Source organism: Symsagittifera roscoffensis, unplaced genomic scaffold (assembly GCF_963678635.1).
Source record: "Symsagittifera roscoffensis unplaced genomic scaffold, txSymRosc1.1 SCAFFOLD_839, whole genome shotgun sequence".
NCBI lineage: Eukaryota > Metazoa > Xenacoelomorpha > Acoela > Convolutidae > Symsagittifera > Symsagittifera roscoffensis.
The window spans coordinates 268-17,373 of NW_026971022.1; the positions used below are offsets into that span (position 1 = coordinate 268).

The window sequence follows — 17,106 nt, forward strand, 5'->3', positions numbered from 1 at the left end:
AAGAGGTTTGTTCTTCCTGTCACTCTATAAAAAGAATAGCTTTCCGCAACTTGATTAGCATAGGTTTTTCAGAAGATGAAGCACGAGCCATAGCCGCTTCTTATACTATCATTGATGGGCCTGATGAAAATGGTGACATGTACGAAAGATCTGGAAAATTACCCGACTATTTTGTTCCTCCTTACCCAAATCCTGAATCAGCAGCAGCATCAAACAATGGTGCTATCCCACCAGATCTTTCTTTGATCATAAAAGCTAGACAGGATGGACCTAATTATTTATATTCACTTTTGTTAGGTTATGATTCTCAAGAACCTAACGAAGAAGGTCTTTATCCAAACAAATATTTCCCAGCTGAAAACATAGCAATGGCACCTCCATTGTCTCAAGAAGGAATAATTGACTACGAAGATGGCACTGAACCAACCCCCGAAAATATGGCAAGTGATTTAGTATACTTCCTGCAATGGACTGCAGAGCCAGAAATGGAAGCAAGAAAAAAGATGGGTATAAAAATAGTAATATTTCTAGCCATAATGATATCAGTAATGATTGTGGTAAAAAGAAGAATTTGGAGCAGATTAGATCAATGATTCTTTCTCAATGAATTGACACGAAAGAAGAAAAATACTAAAGCAAATATCGAAAATGCATTTACTTGATGAAACAAAGATGTATATAGAGGAATAGAAAAAATCAACATAATCACCCCAACAATGAATTGTATAACAACAAGTAAAATCAAGATAAAGCTATAAGCTGATCTTTTATAAGAAATCTCAATTATAGATAAAATCAATGTCATAAACCCAAAAACTCGATGAACAAACTGAACTGTTGCGGGATCAGACAAAGGGTTGGCAAATTCAGGAAAAAAATTAGCACCCATCATTGGAAAATTGTTATAGATAAGACCAGCCCCTAAACCCGCAGTAAGAGTGCCGTAAAATATTTGAATGGTCAACAAACACAAAAGACTTAAACTCAAACACCCTTTATGCTCAACACTGTAATTTTTAACTCTTACCAAAAATCTAGACAAAACTTCAAGCAATAAAGATAATATACAAAGAGCTGTCATTAGATGCAATGCTAGTTTATAGTGGCTAACATAAGGAACATCAGAAAGACCGCTTTTAACCATATACCAACCAAAAAACCCTTGCATGCATATCATTAATACAACTAAAATCATTAAAATAAACTCTATCTTAACCAAATGATTTCTAAAAAAAATCAAAGGCAAAGCCACAACAATAAAAGTCATTCTGGCTAAGAATCTGTGAAAATATTCCACCAAGTAAATAAATTTAAACTCCGAAAGCTCAATTCCGTAATTGATATAGTTGTATTCAGGAGTTAAATGATATTTTTCCTTCTCATGTTCCCAGTCTTTTTCAGATAATGGCGGAAGGATTCCAGAAATAGGACGCCAATCAGTTATAGACAAACCCGAATGCGTCAATCTAGTAAGACCACCCCAAAAAACCATCAAAACAACCATGAAGGAAGATAGAATCAGCCAATTTCTAACATTAGACATACAGATTATTATACAAATGAATCACTGTTAAATACAAATTTAAAACGTAATACAAGCTCGATATGATTATAAACAATCATAGCAAAAAACAGATTTCAAAAAATTAAAACAAAGTGCAACATATATTATTGTGTTTTTAAAGAAATTATATATGATTTCAGTGTTGATTGTTTGCGTGTAGTAATAATGTTTTCCGATTTCATGTTAGGTATACTAGGAGGAGGACAATTAGGTAAAATGATTGCCTTATCTGCACATAATCTTGGAGTCAAGTCTATAGTTTACTCTGACACACATGATTCTCCAGCTGTACATGTAACTCCTTATTCAATTATTGCACCTTATACAGATTACAACTCTCTTAAGAAATTTGCAGACTCATCCACAGTTGTAACTTGTGAATTTGAAAATATACCTTCGGAATGTTTGAATTTCTTGAGCAGAAATGTTGAATTAATTCCTGGAAAATTTTGCTTTGAAGTTGCCAGTAATAGAGTGAATGAAAAAAAATTGTTCAATTCCATCAGTCTCCCAACAACACCTTGGAAGAAGGTTACACAAATTTCAGAATTATCTTCATTTATAGAAGAAGTTGGATTACCTTTAATAACAAAGAATATATCCTTGGGATATGATGGCAAGGGACAGAAAATTGTAAAAACTTCAGAAGACATACATTCTATTCAATACCCTTGCATAGCTGAAAAATTCATAGATTTTTCCAAAGAAATATCTGTTGTAATATCCAAAGATAAAAATGATAATATTGAATTCTTTCCTATATCAGATAATCTACATCAAAATGGAATTCTCGTGAGATCTTCAGCTCCATCGTCTGTCTCCCAACAACATCAAGATGCTGCAAAAGAATTTTGCGGTAGAATCGCAGATAAAATTGGACTTATAGGAATAATGTGTACTGAATTTTTTATAACGCAAAATAATGAAATACTTATAAATGAAATAGCTCCAAGACCCCATAATTCATGCCACTGGAGCATTAATGCATGCAACCTTAGTCAATTTGATCAGCTTGTTAGGATAGCGATTGGATTGCAGCCAAAGCCTGTAATAATTTATTCCCAATGTGCTACAGAAAATATACTAGGTTCTCAAGTGAATGATGTAATGAAAAATCATGATGGTATAAACAATTCAGTATTTATATATGGCAAAAAAGAAACTAAGAGGGACAGAAAGATGGGGCACATAAATATTGTTCGCATAAACAAATAAAAAAATTTCTTACTGAGTTTGCAAACAATATAGAAATATTTATAAGTTATTTACAAGGATATGCTTTGTATGGTACAAATGGTGTGCCCGATGGGATTCGAACCCATGACACTCGGCTTAAAAGGCAGATGCTCTACCGACTGAGCTACAGGCACATAATAATCTCTCCACTATACCAAAACATATAATTATAATCAACCCCAATCACTATATCAGAAACATATTAATTAGATTCTAAATATTAGCTAACATACAAAGTCTTGTCAAAACCACCTCAACAAAATACATGGCAATATAGAACTTACCACGCAGATGATATAATTAAGAATAACAATTGACTTAATAAGTGCGAAAGCACATAATGATTCAAAGAAGGTGCCGTGTTAATTAGTTCATTGTTTTCATTAATATTTGTCATTGGATTGATTTTTCTTGTTGCATATTGTTTTAGAAAATTTATCAAAAAGGGAGTTGTCGGTTCAAGTACGATGTCAATTAGAGACTCTATAATGATAGACGGAAAGAGAAGATTGATATTAATAAGTCACAACAATTACAATTACTTGATAATGATTGGAGGAAGCAACGAAATTTTATTGGAAAAGTATCAAGCAAAAGAAGATGTATTAATCAAAACAGAGAAAAAGCAATAAAAATCTCACAATTCTGGGAATGTTTACGAATTAAACACCCATCTAGGTATAGATTTAATACTATTGCTCATATAAAACAATAAATCCATTCAAAAACTTGATAGTAATAGTTAAGTATGTATATTATACGTCATAATAATATTTAGTTTCTTTTCCAATGACGTTGCAAAATCCAATCTTAAGCTGTGTTCAAGCATTAACTTCACACTTGCAAAGAGATCTAGCTCAAATTGATAATATTCTACAACCATCGTCTGTAGAAATGCTTATTAAAAATGTAGTTTCAAATTTAATGCAATCTGGAGGAAAAAGAATACGGCCATTGTTTGTACTAGCTTTCAATAAATTGTGCTCAAATTCTATTCCAGAAGACTTGAATATAATTGCAGCTTCTATTGAATACATACATACAGCAACACTCTTACATGACGATGTGATTGACAATAGCGATTCAAGAAGAGGAAAATCTACAGCACAAAAATTATGGGGAAGCAAAGCAAGCGTACTAGTTGGAGATTTCTTGCTTAGCACCGCATTTAAATGGCTTGTATCTTCCAATAATTCCGAAATACTTAAAATAGTGTCAGAAACTTCTGTTGCAATCTCACGCGGAGAAATAAAACAGCTGGTTTCGAAATTAGACTTCAACTCACACACTTATTATGACGTGATACGCTCAAAAACAGCAGTATTATTTGCAGCATCTTGCGAAATTGGAGCTGTAGCAGGTGGAGCAAATTACGAACAGAGATGTGCAGCATACGAGTTTGGATTAAACTTTGGTATAGCATTTCAAATAATTGACGACATAATGGATTATGTAGGAACTGAGACAGGTAAACCTTCTGGAGCAGATTTTATGAATTCTAGAATAACTCTACCATTGATATTAGCCTATCAGGTCTCAAGCCCTAATGAGAAAGAGTTTCTTATTACTGCCATTCAATCTCCAAACAATCATGGTATTGATCAAATAATAAAACATTTGAACAAATACAATGCAATTGATCACGCTCTTGGAGATGCGAAAGCATATCTAAAAAAATCTTTACACACTCTTGAAACTTTCCCAGAATCCAACACAAAAAAGATAATAATATCTAATTTAGAATTTTGAATTGATATCAAAACATATCAAAACAAAACAACAAAATCAAAAACCCTAATATTATTCTATATAAACCACAAATTTGTATTAGTTTTATAGAGAACAATGGCAATATTTTTATTATTGTCATCATAGAAATTATAAATGTGAAAATACAAAGGCCTAAATAATAATTGTCCCATCCGAAATTATATATTGAATATACAGAAACACTCGCCAAGCTAGGAATAGCAATTAAAAAAGAAAATTTTATCGAACTTTGCAAGCTATATCCCATCATCATTGCAGACAATATTGTTATACCTGACCTTGAAACTCCTGGAATTATTGAAAAGACCTGAAAAAGACCTATATATAACGCATGAAGGTAGGTTATAGAATTAATTGTATCTTTTTTATTAAATTTATATCTATACGGTACAAACATCAAAATCACACCAATTAAAATCAGAGACCATGGAGTTAGAAAAGCATCAAAATTAAACTTTAAGAAAGACTTTAATATAAAACCTGTTGTTGCTACAGGAATAAATGCTATAGCAATTTTACAATATAGATTGAATAATTCTTCGTGTTTGGTAAACAATATTTTTCTATAATATATAATTATAGCAAATGCAGAACCAATCATTATGCAATCTAATTGATCAGTCAGTTGTATTTCAAAAAGATTTGCAAATAAAATCATATGTGCTGTTGATGATATTGGCAAAAATTCTGTAAAACCTTGAATAAAAGCAATAAAAAATGTTTTTAGGTGTAGCATGTTGTAAAATATGATGTTACTATGTATATATAACATAATAAACTTTTTTTCATATTTATATGTATTCATTACTTTATTGCATTTCAACAAGTGTCAGAAGATTTAATTGAAAAGGATGGACAGGTTATTGCATTGCTGCCTAATGCCACCTTTCGTGTACAGCTTGACAATGGGAGCTTGCTTATAGCTCATACATCAGGTAGGATGAGAAAAGCTAGAGTTAGGGTCCTTGTCGGCGATAGGGTGACAGTTCAGCTTTCCAGACATGACACCAAAAAAGGAAGAGTCATAAAAAGACACAAAACTCATAACTCAGATTTTAAGCCACCGTCCTAGTTTTTCTAAATGCTAATTTTTGCATCAGATTCATCGACTGGTTTTTACATACTAAAACAAGCTGGCTTCGAGCCTAATTTCTTACTAACCCCTACCGTAGATAATCAAGATCTATCACAAGACAGTCCAACAATTTTTTCAAGAAGACTTGCGTGCCAGAAGGCAAGTATTGCTCTAAAACAAAACCCAAATGCCATTGTTCTTTCCTGCGGGAAAGTCGCAAGCTGCGGTAAAAAAATTCTTCATATACCCAAATCAATCGAAGATGCTACGAAGTGCTTAAAAATGATATCGGGCAGAAGACATACTATATATGCATCCGCTTGTCTTTTAACCAATGGTGCAGAGCCAATAATTAAAACAACAAAGACTATTGTGAAATTCAAAAGACTTCATGAAAGTGAAATTTCTGCTTACATATCTTCAAAAGAATGGTATGGTGAAGTAGGAGCTTATTCCATACAAGGAAAAGCTTCTTGTTTTGTGTCTTGGGTCAGTGGATCTTTTTCCTCTATGATTGGTGTACCAATTTTTGAATCATCTCAAATGCTGAAATCAATTGGAATACACCCAAACTATCAACAGACATAAAACATATTAATTAGATCCAATAAAACAAAACACACAAACTTAATTCTCAACAATACTGAACATGAAATACTACTTTTGGATTTCGCAAAAAACCCCAAATAAATATAATCAAAGTTATTGACAATAAGGAAATAAAAAACACATAACGCAATCAACAAACACTTATGCACATTAATACTAATTTTTCTTTAACAATGCCATAACAGCATTTGATTGTTTTTTCTCAACTGATATAATTATTAGAATGCCTACAACCAATTTACTTACCGACAAGATAGCTGCAAATTTTCTATCTAAAATAAAAAGACAATCAATGTCTTCTGATTGCTCCTCATCTCCTTGGACCACAGTGAAGGAAAAACTCAAAAATAAATATGGAGATAAAACTTATAATAGCTGGATAAAGCCTATAATCCTCCTTAGACTCGAAGTTGGACATGCAACTCTAAGCGTACCCACTGAATTCATTAAGGAATGGGTAGATACATATTATTTAGATAGTATCTTGGAGATATGGAGAAAACATGACGCTTCTCTGTGCACAGTCGAAATACATGTAAACTCAAAAAATAAAATCAAACAAACTGACACTTTGATCAAAAAAACCAATGAACATAAAGATGAATTAAGCTCTCCGATAGACCCACTATACACCTTTGATAGATTTGTGGTAGGAAAATCAAATGAACTGGCTTTCGCAGCAGCTAAAAAGATATCAGAAACTGACACTGTCTTAACGGAAAGCAACCCTTTGTTTCTTTACGGTGGGGTTGGGCTAGGTAAAACGCATTTGATGCATGCAATAGCATGGAACGCAAGGAAACAACGAGAAAGAAAAGTTGTGTACTTATCCGCAGAGAAGTTCATGTATCTATATATAAACGCACTTAGAAACAAAAGCATAATGATGTTTAAAGAAAAGTTTAGATCTGTCGACATACTGATGATCGATGATGTACAGTTCATAAGCGGCAAAGACAGCACTCAAGAAGAATTCTTTCACACTTTCAACTCACTTATGGACCAAAAAAAACAGCTTGTAATATCTGCAGATAGGTCTCCTAGCGATCTAAATGGAGTAGAAGAAAGAATAAAGTCAAGGTTAGGATGGGGGCTTGTAGCAGACATACATGAAGCAACTTTCGAACTGAGAATGGGAATTCTGGAATCTAAAGTGCAAAATCTATCTGTAAAAGTGCCAAGCAATGTAATAAGGCTATTGGCAGAAAAAATCACTTCAAATATACGAGAGCTAGAAGGCGCATTGAATAAAGTTATCGCACATTCTTCGCTAGTAAATAGAGAAATCACCTTCGAATCCACTAAAGAAATACTATCTGACTTGATACGATCAAATCTACAAACCGCAACTATACCTGATATACAAAAAGCTGTTGCAAACCATTTTCAAATCAAAACCTCTGAAATGTTGTCCAACAGAAGGCTTAAGAATATAGTATTATCAAGGCAAGTAGCCATGTATATATGTAAAGAATTAACAAATAAAAGCTTGCCCGATATAGGAAAAGAATTTAATGGCAAAGGTCATGCCACAGTTATACATTCAATCAATAAAATAAGAGACAATATAAAAAAAGACACGGATCTAGAAAAACAAGTAAAAAGCTTGCTTAAGAATATACCTAAGGGAGGATGCTAAGCAATTGTGATAACCTAAACTTTATAGTGATCTATTAAATCAAGTCTCAAGGTAATTGTATAAAAATTAATACACATAAACACATACTTTGCCTCTAAGCTTTGTTATTCCAATTGTTGCAAGACATCATTGCACCATACATATCTATTAGCCACAACCATAAAAAAAACTTTTTGTGATTAAAAAGAATCTAACAAACAACAAAATTCTCCCAAGAGCTATATCAACTAATACAAAAACTTGTACTAAAATGCACAAATAAGCATACTGACGCAGGTTTTATAACGAAACTCAATATAAGGTTAAATCTTGAGGTACATATAAAAATTATATTGAAAAACTTGACAATCGATAAAATGAAGTTTTCAAATAAGAGATGGATAGAATCATAAAACAATCACACAACCACAAGAGAGTTTTTGTTTGCATGACCTATTTCAACCTCTGATATGGTTTTATATAAGCTTTTATCACAAGAATAAACAAGCTGCATATGAGGAGTACGTCCATATACCTTTCCATCCTGAGACATAAAATCAAACATAACCTCAACTTTCTTTCCTACAAAAGACTGATTGTACTGAAGTTTCTGTTTATTAAGAAGTTCTTGTAGCATAGAAAGGCGGTAAGATTTAACTTCTTCGAGAACTTGATCAGGGTAATCAGCACCTGGAGTGCCTGGTCTTGGGCTATACTTAAAACTATAAGAACTAGCAAAACCAACGGTTTCTACTAAATCCATAGTACATTCAAAGTCTTTCTCTGTCTCTCCAGGAAAACCAACTATAAAATCAGATGAAATAGCTATATCACCAGCTGTCTCTTGCCTCAATTTATTTATTATATCTATATATTCTTGAGCAGAATATTTTCTATTCATACTCTTTAATATTCTATCTGATCCAGACTGTACAGGAAGATTCAAAAAAGGCATTACCTTGCGACTTGAAGCATGAGCTTTATATAAATCATCATGCATGTCAATAGGGTGAGAAGTTGTATAACGTATCCTTTCGATACCATCAATATCATTTAGACGCATCATTAGAGCTCCCAAAGAGCATTCAACCCCTGCATTATCTCCATGATAACCGTTCACATTTTGACCCAATAGAACAATTTCACGTATTCCTTTTTTAGCCATAGACTTAGCATCATTATAAACATCAATTACTGGTCTTGAGAATTCCCCACCTCTTGTATAAGGAACAACACAAAAGGTGCAAAATTTATTACAACCCTCTTGCACAGATAAAAGAGCAGACATATCGCTAGTATTCGTATTTAACTCTTCAGCCAATGAGGCAAATTTAGCGTCAACATCAAATTCAAGATTAATAGTCCGAGAAGATTTATTGGTTGCATTCTTTTTGCTGATAACATCCTGTATTAATTTGTCCACAGACTGAAGGGATTGAGGACCAACAACAACATTCACATAGGGAGCTCTTTGAAAAATTTGCTGTCCTTCGGCTTGAGCAACACAACCTGCAACTACGATTGTAACTTCATCAGAATTCACAGCATTGCGAATTCTGCCCAATTCAGAATACATTTTATCAGCAGCTTTTTCCCTAATATGACATGTGTTTAAGACGATTATGTCAGCATTTTTGCAATTATCAGTCAGAGTGAAACCTAACGCTTGGATCTTATTGGATATTAAAGCCGAATCATAAAAATTCATCTGACATCCATAAGTTTTTATGTAAAGCTTGCCCATATTGAATCTATTATATCTATATATATAATTAATACCACAAGCCTAACAATGTAGCAATTATAGACTTAACAAAAGCCAGAAATACAAAGATGAAAATTAATCTATTTTTGACTTGCCATTTTTTGCCAAGCTAGGAAATTTGATTACATAGCAAATTTTATACATTAAATATATATTTTAAATATATTTTCAATAGGAAAAAACAAATTATAGGATTTTTTATTTCTTTGACAAAAAAAATAATTTAAACCTGCAGCAAATCAGCACTGAATGAAAGTACAAAAACGTGGAGGCAAGCGGAATCGAACCGCTGACCTTCTGCGTGCAAAGCAGACGCTCTACCAACTGAGCTATGCCCCCAAATATTTTTTTCATTATACCATACCCATAGTTTTACAACAAGACAACAATCACTTCTAATACAAGAAAAACATTATTAAACAATCCAACAAGGTTGAATAAAAGAAACAGGAAATATAGAATAATCATCAATCAATATATTTAATCAAAAAACATACATTGCAGACAATATCAAATAATAGAAAAGCCCACTACGACTATCAGATTATAGAAGAAATAGAAGCAGGCATTGTGTTGAAAGGCACTGAAGTGAAATCCCTGAGATTCAATAAGGCCAACATAACATCTTCATACGCCTTTGAGCAAAACGGGGAATTCTGGGTCAGTGACATGCATATACCTCAATACAAAGCTGCCAATATGAACAATCACGACCCAAAAAGAATTAGAAAATTATTATTACACAAAAGACAAATTTCAAAAATCATAGGAACTTTAAAAATAAAAGGATTATCATTGATAATTTTATCTGTTTTTTTTAATTCTAATAACATTGCAAAGATAAAGCTAGGACTTGGAAAAGGAAAAAAGAAATACGACAAAAGAGAAACAATAAAACAACGAGATTGGCAAAGAAGCAAACAAAGAGAGTTTTTCAAGTAAGCACTCACAATCAACATTGATATTAATATAAAGCTTTGACATTTGTATTGTCACGTGCTGTAATCATAGTACATTTCTTAATTCATAAACTTGCGTGGAAGAACACTATCTTTTCATTAATGCAAACTCCTTAAAAAAAAGAAAAAGGAAGGAATATGTGTTTAAGATTCTCTGCGGATCTGCTTCTTTAATACCGTTCGTTTTCTTGGCTTTTATATTTTTTAATTCTATGTACAATGGATTTGGAGCAATGTTTCATACTAAAATATTGATTGATATAGAAGATCAACTTGTAATTGAAAACAGACAACAAGCTTCAGATGCATTACAGCAATCTTTACATAAATTATTACCAAGTATTTCTTTGGATAATTATACTTATATATTAGATATAGACTCTTCAAGACAATTGCTTGCAGAAGGTAATGGGAGAGTTTGGTTCAAAGCATCAACTTTGGTAGACAGCGTATTTAGAAATAAACAGCCTAATCAACAAGAAAAAATAACAACCATAATAACAGAACTTCAAGAACAAAAAAGAATAAAAAAATCTTTCAATCCTGTGTTTTTTCTGAAGTCAGACTCTAGAAACCCCAAAAATGCAGGCGTTTTGGGAGCTATACTTGGGTCAGCTCTAACAATCATTGTTTGCCTAACAGTGGCAATTCCTATAGGAGTTTTATCTGGTATATACTTAGAAGAGTTTATGCCTCAAAACACATTAAATCGATTCATACAAACAGGCATCAATACTTTATCTTCCACACCTGCAATAATATTTGGAATATTGGGCTTGGCACTTTACATCAACTATCTTGGTATGCCAAGATCTTCAGCGCTAGCCGGAGGTTTGACTCTTTCATTGATGATGCTACCCACAGTTATAATATCAACGAGACAATCTGTATCTAATATCCCCTCTAGTATAAAACAAGCTGCTCTAGCTCTTGGAGCATTAAAGACCCAAGCAACATTGCATCACACCCTTCCACTTGCATTGCCGGGAATATTAACTGGGATAATTTTAGGATTGTCAAGGGTGTTAGGAGAATCAGCACCATTGCTTATGATCGGAATGTTGGCTTTTATAGTAGATCTACCAAGTGGCTTTATGGAGCCAACAACAGTTTTCCCAACCCAAATATACATATGGTCCGCAACATCTGAGCCTGGCTATCAAGAACTCACTTCGGCAACTATTCTTATATTATTGATAACACTATTATGCTTTAATTTTTTAGCCAGCTTGATACGCAACAAGTTTGGTCATAAGTTTGATTAAAATGCCAATACATAAATATTGCATTAGTGTTATTTGCTTTTGGTCGCTTCTATTCTTAATTGTTAATTTCAATAATTAATCCAAAATTTCTTGTAATAATAAAGGTTTGTGTGTAGAATAAAAAAATTACTTTGTATATCAAATAATCTGTATGAGCCATCTACAAGGAAAAGTAGCTCTTGTCACTGGCGCCTCTGGAACTATAGGCGAATCGGTTTCTTTAAGATTTGCCAATGAGGGGGCACACGTCATATTAGTCGGACGCAATATCTCTGAGCTCGAGAGAGTTGATGATGCTATAAGTAAAGCTGGAGGGTCTGCAACAATAGCTCAGCTAGATCTTATGGAGCATGATAAAATCGCCCTACTATCTTCTTCTATTAAATCACGTTTTTCCAAGCTTGATATACTAGCATCAAATGCATCTTTGATGTCTTCTTTGAGCCCTCTGGTTGATTACTCAAGTGAAAATTGGTCTGAGATAATATCAACAAATTTAAACGCAAGCTGGAAACTCATAAAATGTTTTGATTCTCTTCTGAAGCTTTCTTCTGCTGGCAGGGCTGTATTTGTAACCTCAACTGTAGTTAGGTTTCATAATCAAGCTTTTTGGGGCCCATACGCTGTCAGCAAATCTGCTTTAGAAACTCTGGTACGTATTTACGCTGCCGAGTCAGAGCACAGCAATCTAAAAATAAACATGGTAGAACCTGGTCCATTAGACACCGAAACCTATAGAAAAGCATTTCCAGGAAAAGATTTACCTGACTCAAAAGCCGCATTGAATCAAATTTCAGACCTATTTGTTAAGCTTGCTTCCGAAGAATGTGTTTGGACTGGCAATATACATCATGCACAGTTCTAAAGCAATCTACATTGGTCTATGTGTATATTTCACACATCTATTACAAATAAAATTATTGTCACTATTCAAAGACAAATTGTTTGGACAAAAAATTTTTTGATATGCAATAATTTCACACAAACTTCATTTCACTACGAAATTGTATTTTTTAAAATGCATTGTTTGTCAGTTCTTCAATCAACCCAGAAGAATGTGTCCCTATTGCCACAAGAATTGTTTTCGCGGGGAAAAAAAAATTATCTTCACCTTTGAGAACATCGAGACCCAATACAGCTCTATCTTTTGTAACGATTTTAATCGGTTTGTAGTTCTCGCAGAACTCTATTCCTTCGGACAGTGCGCTTTCAAGCTCATCATGGTTTAATTTATAAGCAGGAGAGTCTTGTATTCTTTTTCTATACACAATTTTAACACCTCCAAGGCTTCTAACATACTTATATATCAATTCACGGTCACCATTAAAGCTTCTAATAATTTTCCCATCAGCTATAAGCCTTAAAGCGTTCTTTTTGTTTTCATCACCTAAAATCAAATCGATTGGATTATCGATTCCTGATTCAACAATAGAATCATATTTCTGAAGAAATTTCAAGGCTTGAATCGGATAGTAAGCCAGAGCTTCTGTAGCACTATCTATTGCAGTCAACCCTCCACCAATCACAACAACAGGAAGCATTATTTGCAAATTAACTTCCGAGGATAGTTTGTAAGCACCACACATTTGCAAAGACATCAAAAAATCCGAGGCCATCCTTACTCCTTTTGCCATAGAATTTTCAATGTCTAAAATTTTAGGACTACCAGCCCCACTGCAGAGAGCAATATAGATGAAAACCCATTTTCACTGAATCTTCATAGGTTATATTAGAACCAAATCTAACACCTCCATGCAAAGAAAACCTTTGATTTCGTAACAATAATATATATATGTATTTCAAATACAGTTTGTTCCATCTTGGTGTAATTCCATATTCCATGACACCACCAAAACCGAAAATCGTTCTATCTTCTATTGTTTCATCATCCAGATATTTAATTGGGACAAATTCATGCCTAGAACCATCAGGTGAGACTCCACAAATACTTGGTTCAATAGGTTCTATTTTAAAACCATCGATACCAACAACCATATGGCCTTCATTGAGAAGATAATGAGATAAAGTAAAACCAGACGGACCCATACCAACTACTAAAACTTTCTTGGAAGATTCCTTTTTTATCAAAATTGGCGATTCTCTGTTCAATGGATTCCATCGAGTAAACAAGCTATATATCTCGAAACCATAAGGCATAGATAAAACTGTAGAAACAATGTTGCTCTCTACTCCTGGTATGTTTACCGGGTCTTGTTTTTGAAATATACACGACTTTGAGCAATCATTGCATATTCTATACCCAGTGGCGAGACACATTGGATTGTCTAGCATTATCATGGCTAATGCACCTATATCATTGCCTTGAGACTTTAAAAAATTCATTTCGGATATTTTTTGACCCAATGGGCAACCTTTCATTTCTAAACCCAATTCAGAAACTTGATATTCACCGTTTTTTTTCTTAAAACCTTTCCTACATGAGTCTTTGTTACGTTTATGGCAATATATACAATAACTTGCATTGTCAAATGCTTTTGAATCACTTAAGCCAGAATCAGTCAAGCAGAACCCTGTTCTTGGGCGTATTTTCTTGGAAACAAAACTATCCATATCTTTTTCCATTTCGATCAAATTGGAATAATCAAGTTTTTTAGGAGTAGAATATAATATAGAACCCTCTTCACCATGACGCAATCTTGCGTATTGCGCGGCGATATTTATATTCTCTTGGTACATCGTAGGATCTTTTATCCATTCAAGTACTTTGATTGAATATGCATACTCAGATTTGAAATTTCGCCCAATAATCTCCGACAATCTGAATTCTAAGTACTTTATATCTAGTGCGATTTGACTGCTTTGCTTCAATGCATAACGCTGAACAAAATTACGCTTGCATGAATAAATTGTCTTTAATTCCTCATATTTCGCGCTTTCCCGCTCAAATCTATTTCAAATAGTTCCGCAACAAACACACTCAAATCAAATGCTATTTCAAAAATATCTTCGCTATGCTTTCTAAATTTCTCAAACTTGTCGTCCAAATCACTTATTCCTTCTATGGAATATAGACGCTGTATTTCAAAATTTAACATACCAAGACAAATTGATGTACTTATATATTAGTATCTTATTATCAAATCATATGCCATACAAGTGGTAAAAAAAAAACACAAAAACAATAATTTTTTTGTTTTTTGACTCGATGTTTGATTTTATACAAAAAAAACACAAGATATAGTTTCCTTATTTGTCTAAATTGATTGTAAAACTACATATAATTTATTACGACATATGCAAACATGTATATACAAAAATCATTCTATGTCTAGTATTTCTGGATCTATAATTTAAATTCTAATGATTGAGAAATTCAGTTATAAACTCAGTTGATTTTTAACATAAAATTAGTGTACAAATGGTTATAAGGTAATCTTTTCTATCTACGTGGTGTATGACAAAATATAAAAAAGACAAATATAAAGTATTGGTGCTGGGTGGAGGTGGAAGGTCTAATGCTTTGCTACGCTCTTTGTCTGAATCTCCAATGCTAGATAGTTTGTATACTACAAACAAACATAAGGAATTCTTAAAACATGCTAATTATTTAGATGTAGATTGCTCTAATTTCCCCAGATTAGCATGTGCTTGCAAAGAAAACCAAATCGATATAGTTATCCCATCTCAAGAGAAATTTCTGGCCCAAGGAATATCAGACGCATTAACTGCTGAAGGAATAGAAGTATTTGGCCCAAACAAGAATTCATCAAAGCTTGAGTCTTTCAAGAGCTACGCTAAAGATTTTTGTGATGCTAACGACATTCCCACTGCTAAACATTGGCAATTTTCAGATAAAAATTTAGCATGTCAATTCCTAGAAGGAAACCAAGTATTCCCTATAGTAATAAAAGCTGACGGGCTAGCATCTGGTAAAGGAGTAATTATTTGTCAAAACATAGATGAAGCAAAAGATGCTATTGAAGTAGTTTTTAGCGGGAAGTTGGATGGTAAGGGTGACGTTGTAATAATAGAAGAATTTTTAAAAGGTAAGGAAGTAGGGTTTTTTGTTCTATTAGATGGAAAAAACTTGAAATATTTTGGAGCCGCAAGAGATTATAAATCAGTCAGTTATGATGGTAAAAATTATAATACAGGTGGCATGGGATCTTTCACTCCTGTGCCAGATATAGATATAAAAGCAGAAACAAGCCATAATGCGCAATATAATATACCCAACTATAAATGGAATGTACAATGCTCAATACAATTCAAAGGAATATTGTTTGCTGGAGTAATGTTCGCCGAAGATGGTCAAAACTACTAGAATATAATGTGAGATTCGGCGATCCAGAAACGCAGAGCCTTTTAATGAGGATTAAAAGTGATTTTTTGGAATTAATTGTTGCCACAGTGGAACAAAAACTAGGGCCAGATTCCTCTGTCGAATTCAACAACAATCATGTTGTATGCTTGGTAATGGCCACAAATGGATACCCTATTCAGTATAAAAAGGGGTCTATAATAAAAATACCAGATCTTTCCATGCATCCCGACGTTCATATACTTCATGCTGGATCTGATTTTGATTCATCTGGCAACCTAATAGCTGTATCTGGAAGAGTATTAAATATAGTTGCAACGGCATCATCTCTATCAGAAGCTAGAGAAAAAGCTTTTTTGGTTGCAAATAAAATTGATTGGCCAGAGGGATTTTTATTGGATGAAATAGCAGCTGTGTAAAAAACAAGTAGACAAGATAAATTTATAGGAACAGCACTATAATATAAATTATGCTCTCATATATAGCTTTGAGTTGAAATTAACATTTAATGTATCGAAAAATGACAAATAGAGACTTTCTTGATATTTTTGATTTAATTTCTTGAAGCATTAATATTTGCTTTATTTTTTAAAGCAGACCCACATTAGCACTAGAAAGTGCCATTAAGCATAATCTCAAAATACTAATTTGTGGAAAATAATTTTACAGAATTGGGATAAAATGAAGTATGTATAAAAAAGAATATACAAAAATGTTGGTGCCCGGGGGGGGAGACTCGAACTCCAAGGTTAACAAAACCCACGGATTTAAGTCCGTTGCGTCTACCATTCCGCCACCTGGGCAAATATAGAATCACACACCCTTCTAGAATAAAATTCAATAACTAATTGAGGATTCATTATAGTTTGGTAAGGAGCTTCAGAAAATAAAGCAAGCCTTAAAAGCTTGATTGTAAATTTTTCATATGAAACATCAAGATAAACTGAACACGCTGATCAGAAG

At 33.2% G+C, this 17,106-nt stretch overlaps 4 protein-coding genes and 2 non-coding genes across 6 annotated transcripts; 2 read left to right on the forward strand and 4 right to left on the reverse strand.

Moving 5' to 3' along the window:
• Window positions 1–1,068: 1,068 nt before the first annotated feature.
• LOC134856121 (heme A synthase-like) lies at window positions 1,069–1,543 on the reverse strand (the record flags this gene model as incomplete). The annotated part of the gene is made up of 2 exons (XM_063872487.1): window positions 1,432–1,543; window positions 1,069–1,185 (listed from the first exon to the last, which is right to left on the reverse strand). Coding segments are annotated over exons 1-2 (229 nt in total), but the record flags the coding sequence as incomplete, so codon positions are not given.
• A 1,318-nt stretch (window positions 1,544–2,861) lies between these two features.
• Window positions 2,862–2,934, reverse strand: Trnak-uuu (transfer RNA lysine (anticodon UUU)). Its single transcript has one exon. It is a non-coding gene; the product is annotated as a tRNA-Lys (tRNA).
• A 760-nt stretch (window positions 2,935–3,694) lies between these two features.
• Window positions 3,695–5,071, forward strand: LOC134856122 (heptaprenyl diphosphate synthase component 2-like). The gene is made up of 2 exons (XM_063872488.1): window positions 3,695–4,333; window positions 5,066–5,071. The coding sequence occupies exons 1-2, from the start codon at window positions 3,695–3,697 to the stop codon at window positions 5,069–5,071; spliced, it is 645 nt and encodes a 214-aa protein (XP_063728558.1).
• A 709-nt stretch (window positions 5,072–5,780) lies between these two features.
• On the reverse strand, window positions 5,781–9,160 carry LOC134856123 (tRNA-2-methylthio-N(6)-dimethylallyladenosine synthase-like). Its single transcript, XM_063872489.1, has 2 exons — window positions 8,618–9,160; window positions 5,781–5,816 (listed from the first exon to the last, which is right to left on the reverse strand). Exons 1-2 carry the CDS (start codon window positions 9,158–9,160, stop codon window positions 5,781–5,783), a joined length of 579 nt encoding a protein of 192 aa, XP_063728559.1.
• A 743-nt stretch (window positions 9,161–9,903) lies between these two features.
• Window positions 9,904–9,976, reverse strand: Trnaa-ugc (transfer RNA alanine (anticodon UGC)). The gene has a single exon. It is a non-coding gene; the product is annotated as a tRNA-Ala (tRNA).
• Window positions 9,977–15,276: 5,300 nt separating this feature from the next.
• On the forward strand, window positions 15,277–15,876 carry LOC134856124 (phosphoribosylamine--glycine ligase-like; the record flags this gene model as incomplete). Its single annotated transcript, XM_063872491.1, has 1 exon — window positions 15,277–15,876. A coding segment is annotated over exon 1 (600 nt), but the record flags the coding sequence as incomplete, so codon positions are not given.
• Between the last annotated feature and the right edge of the window lie 1,230 nt (window positions 15,877–17,106).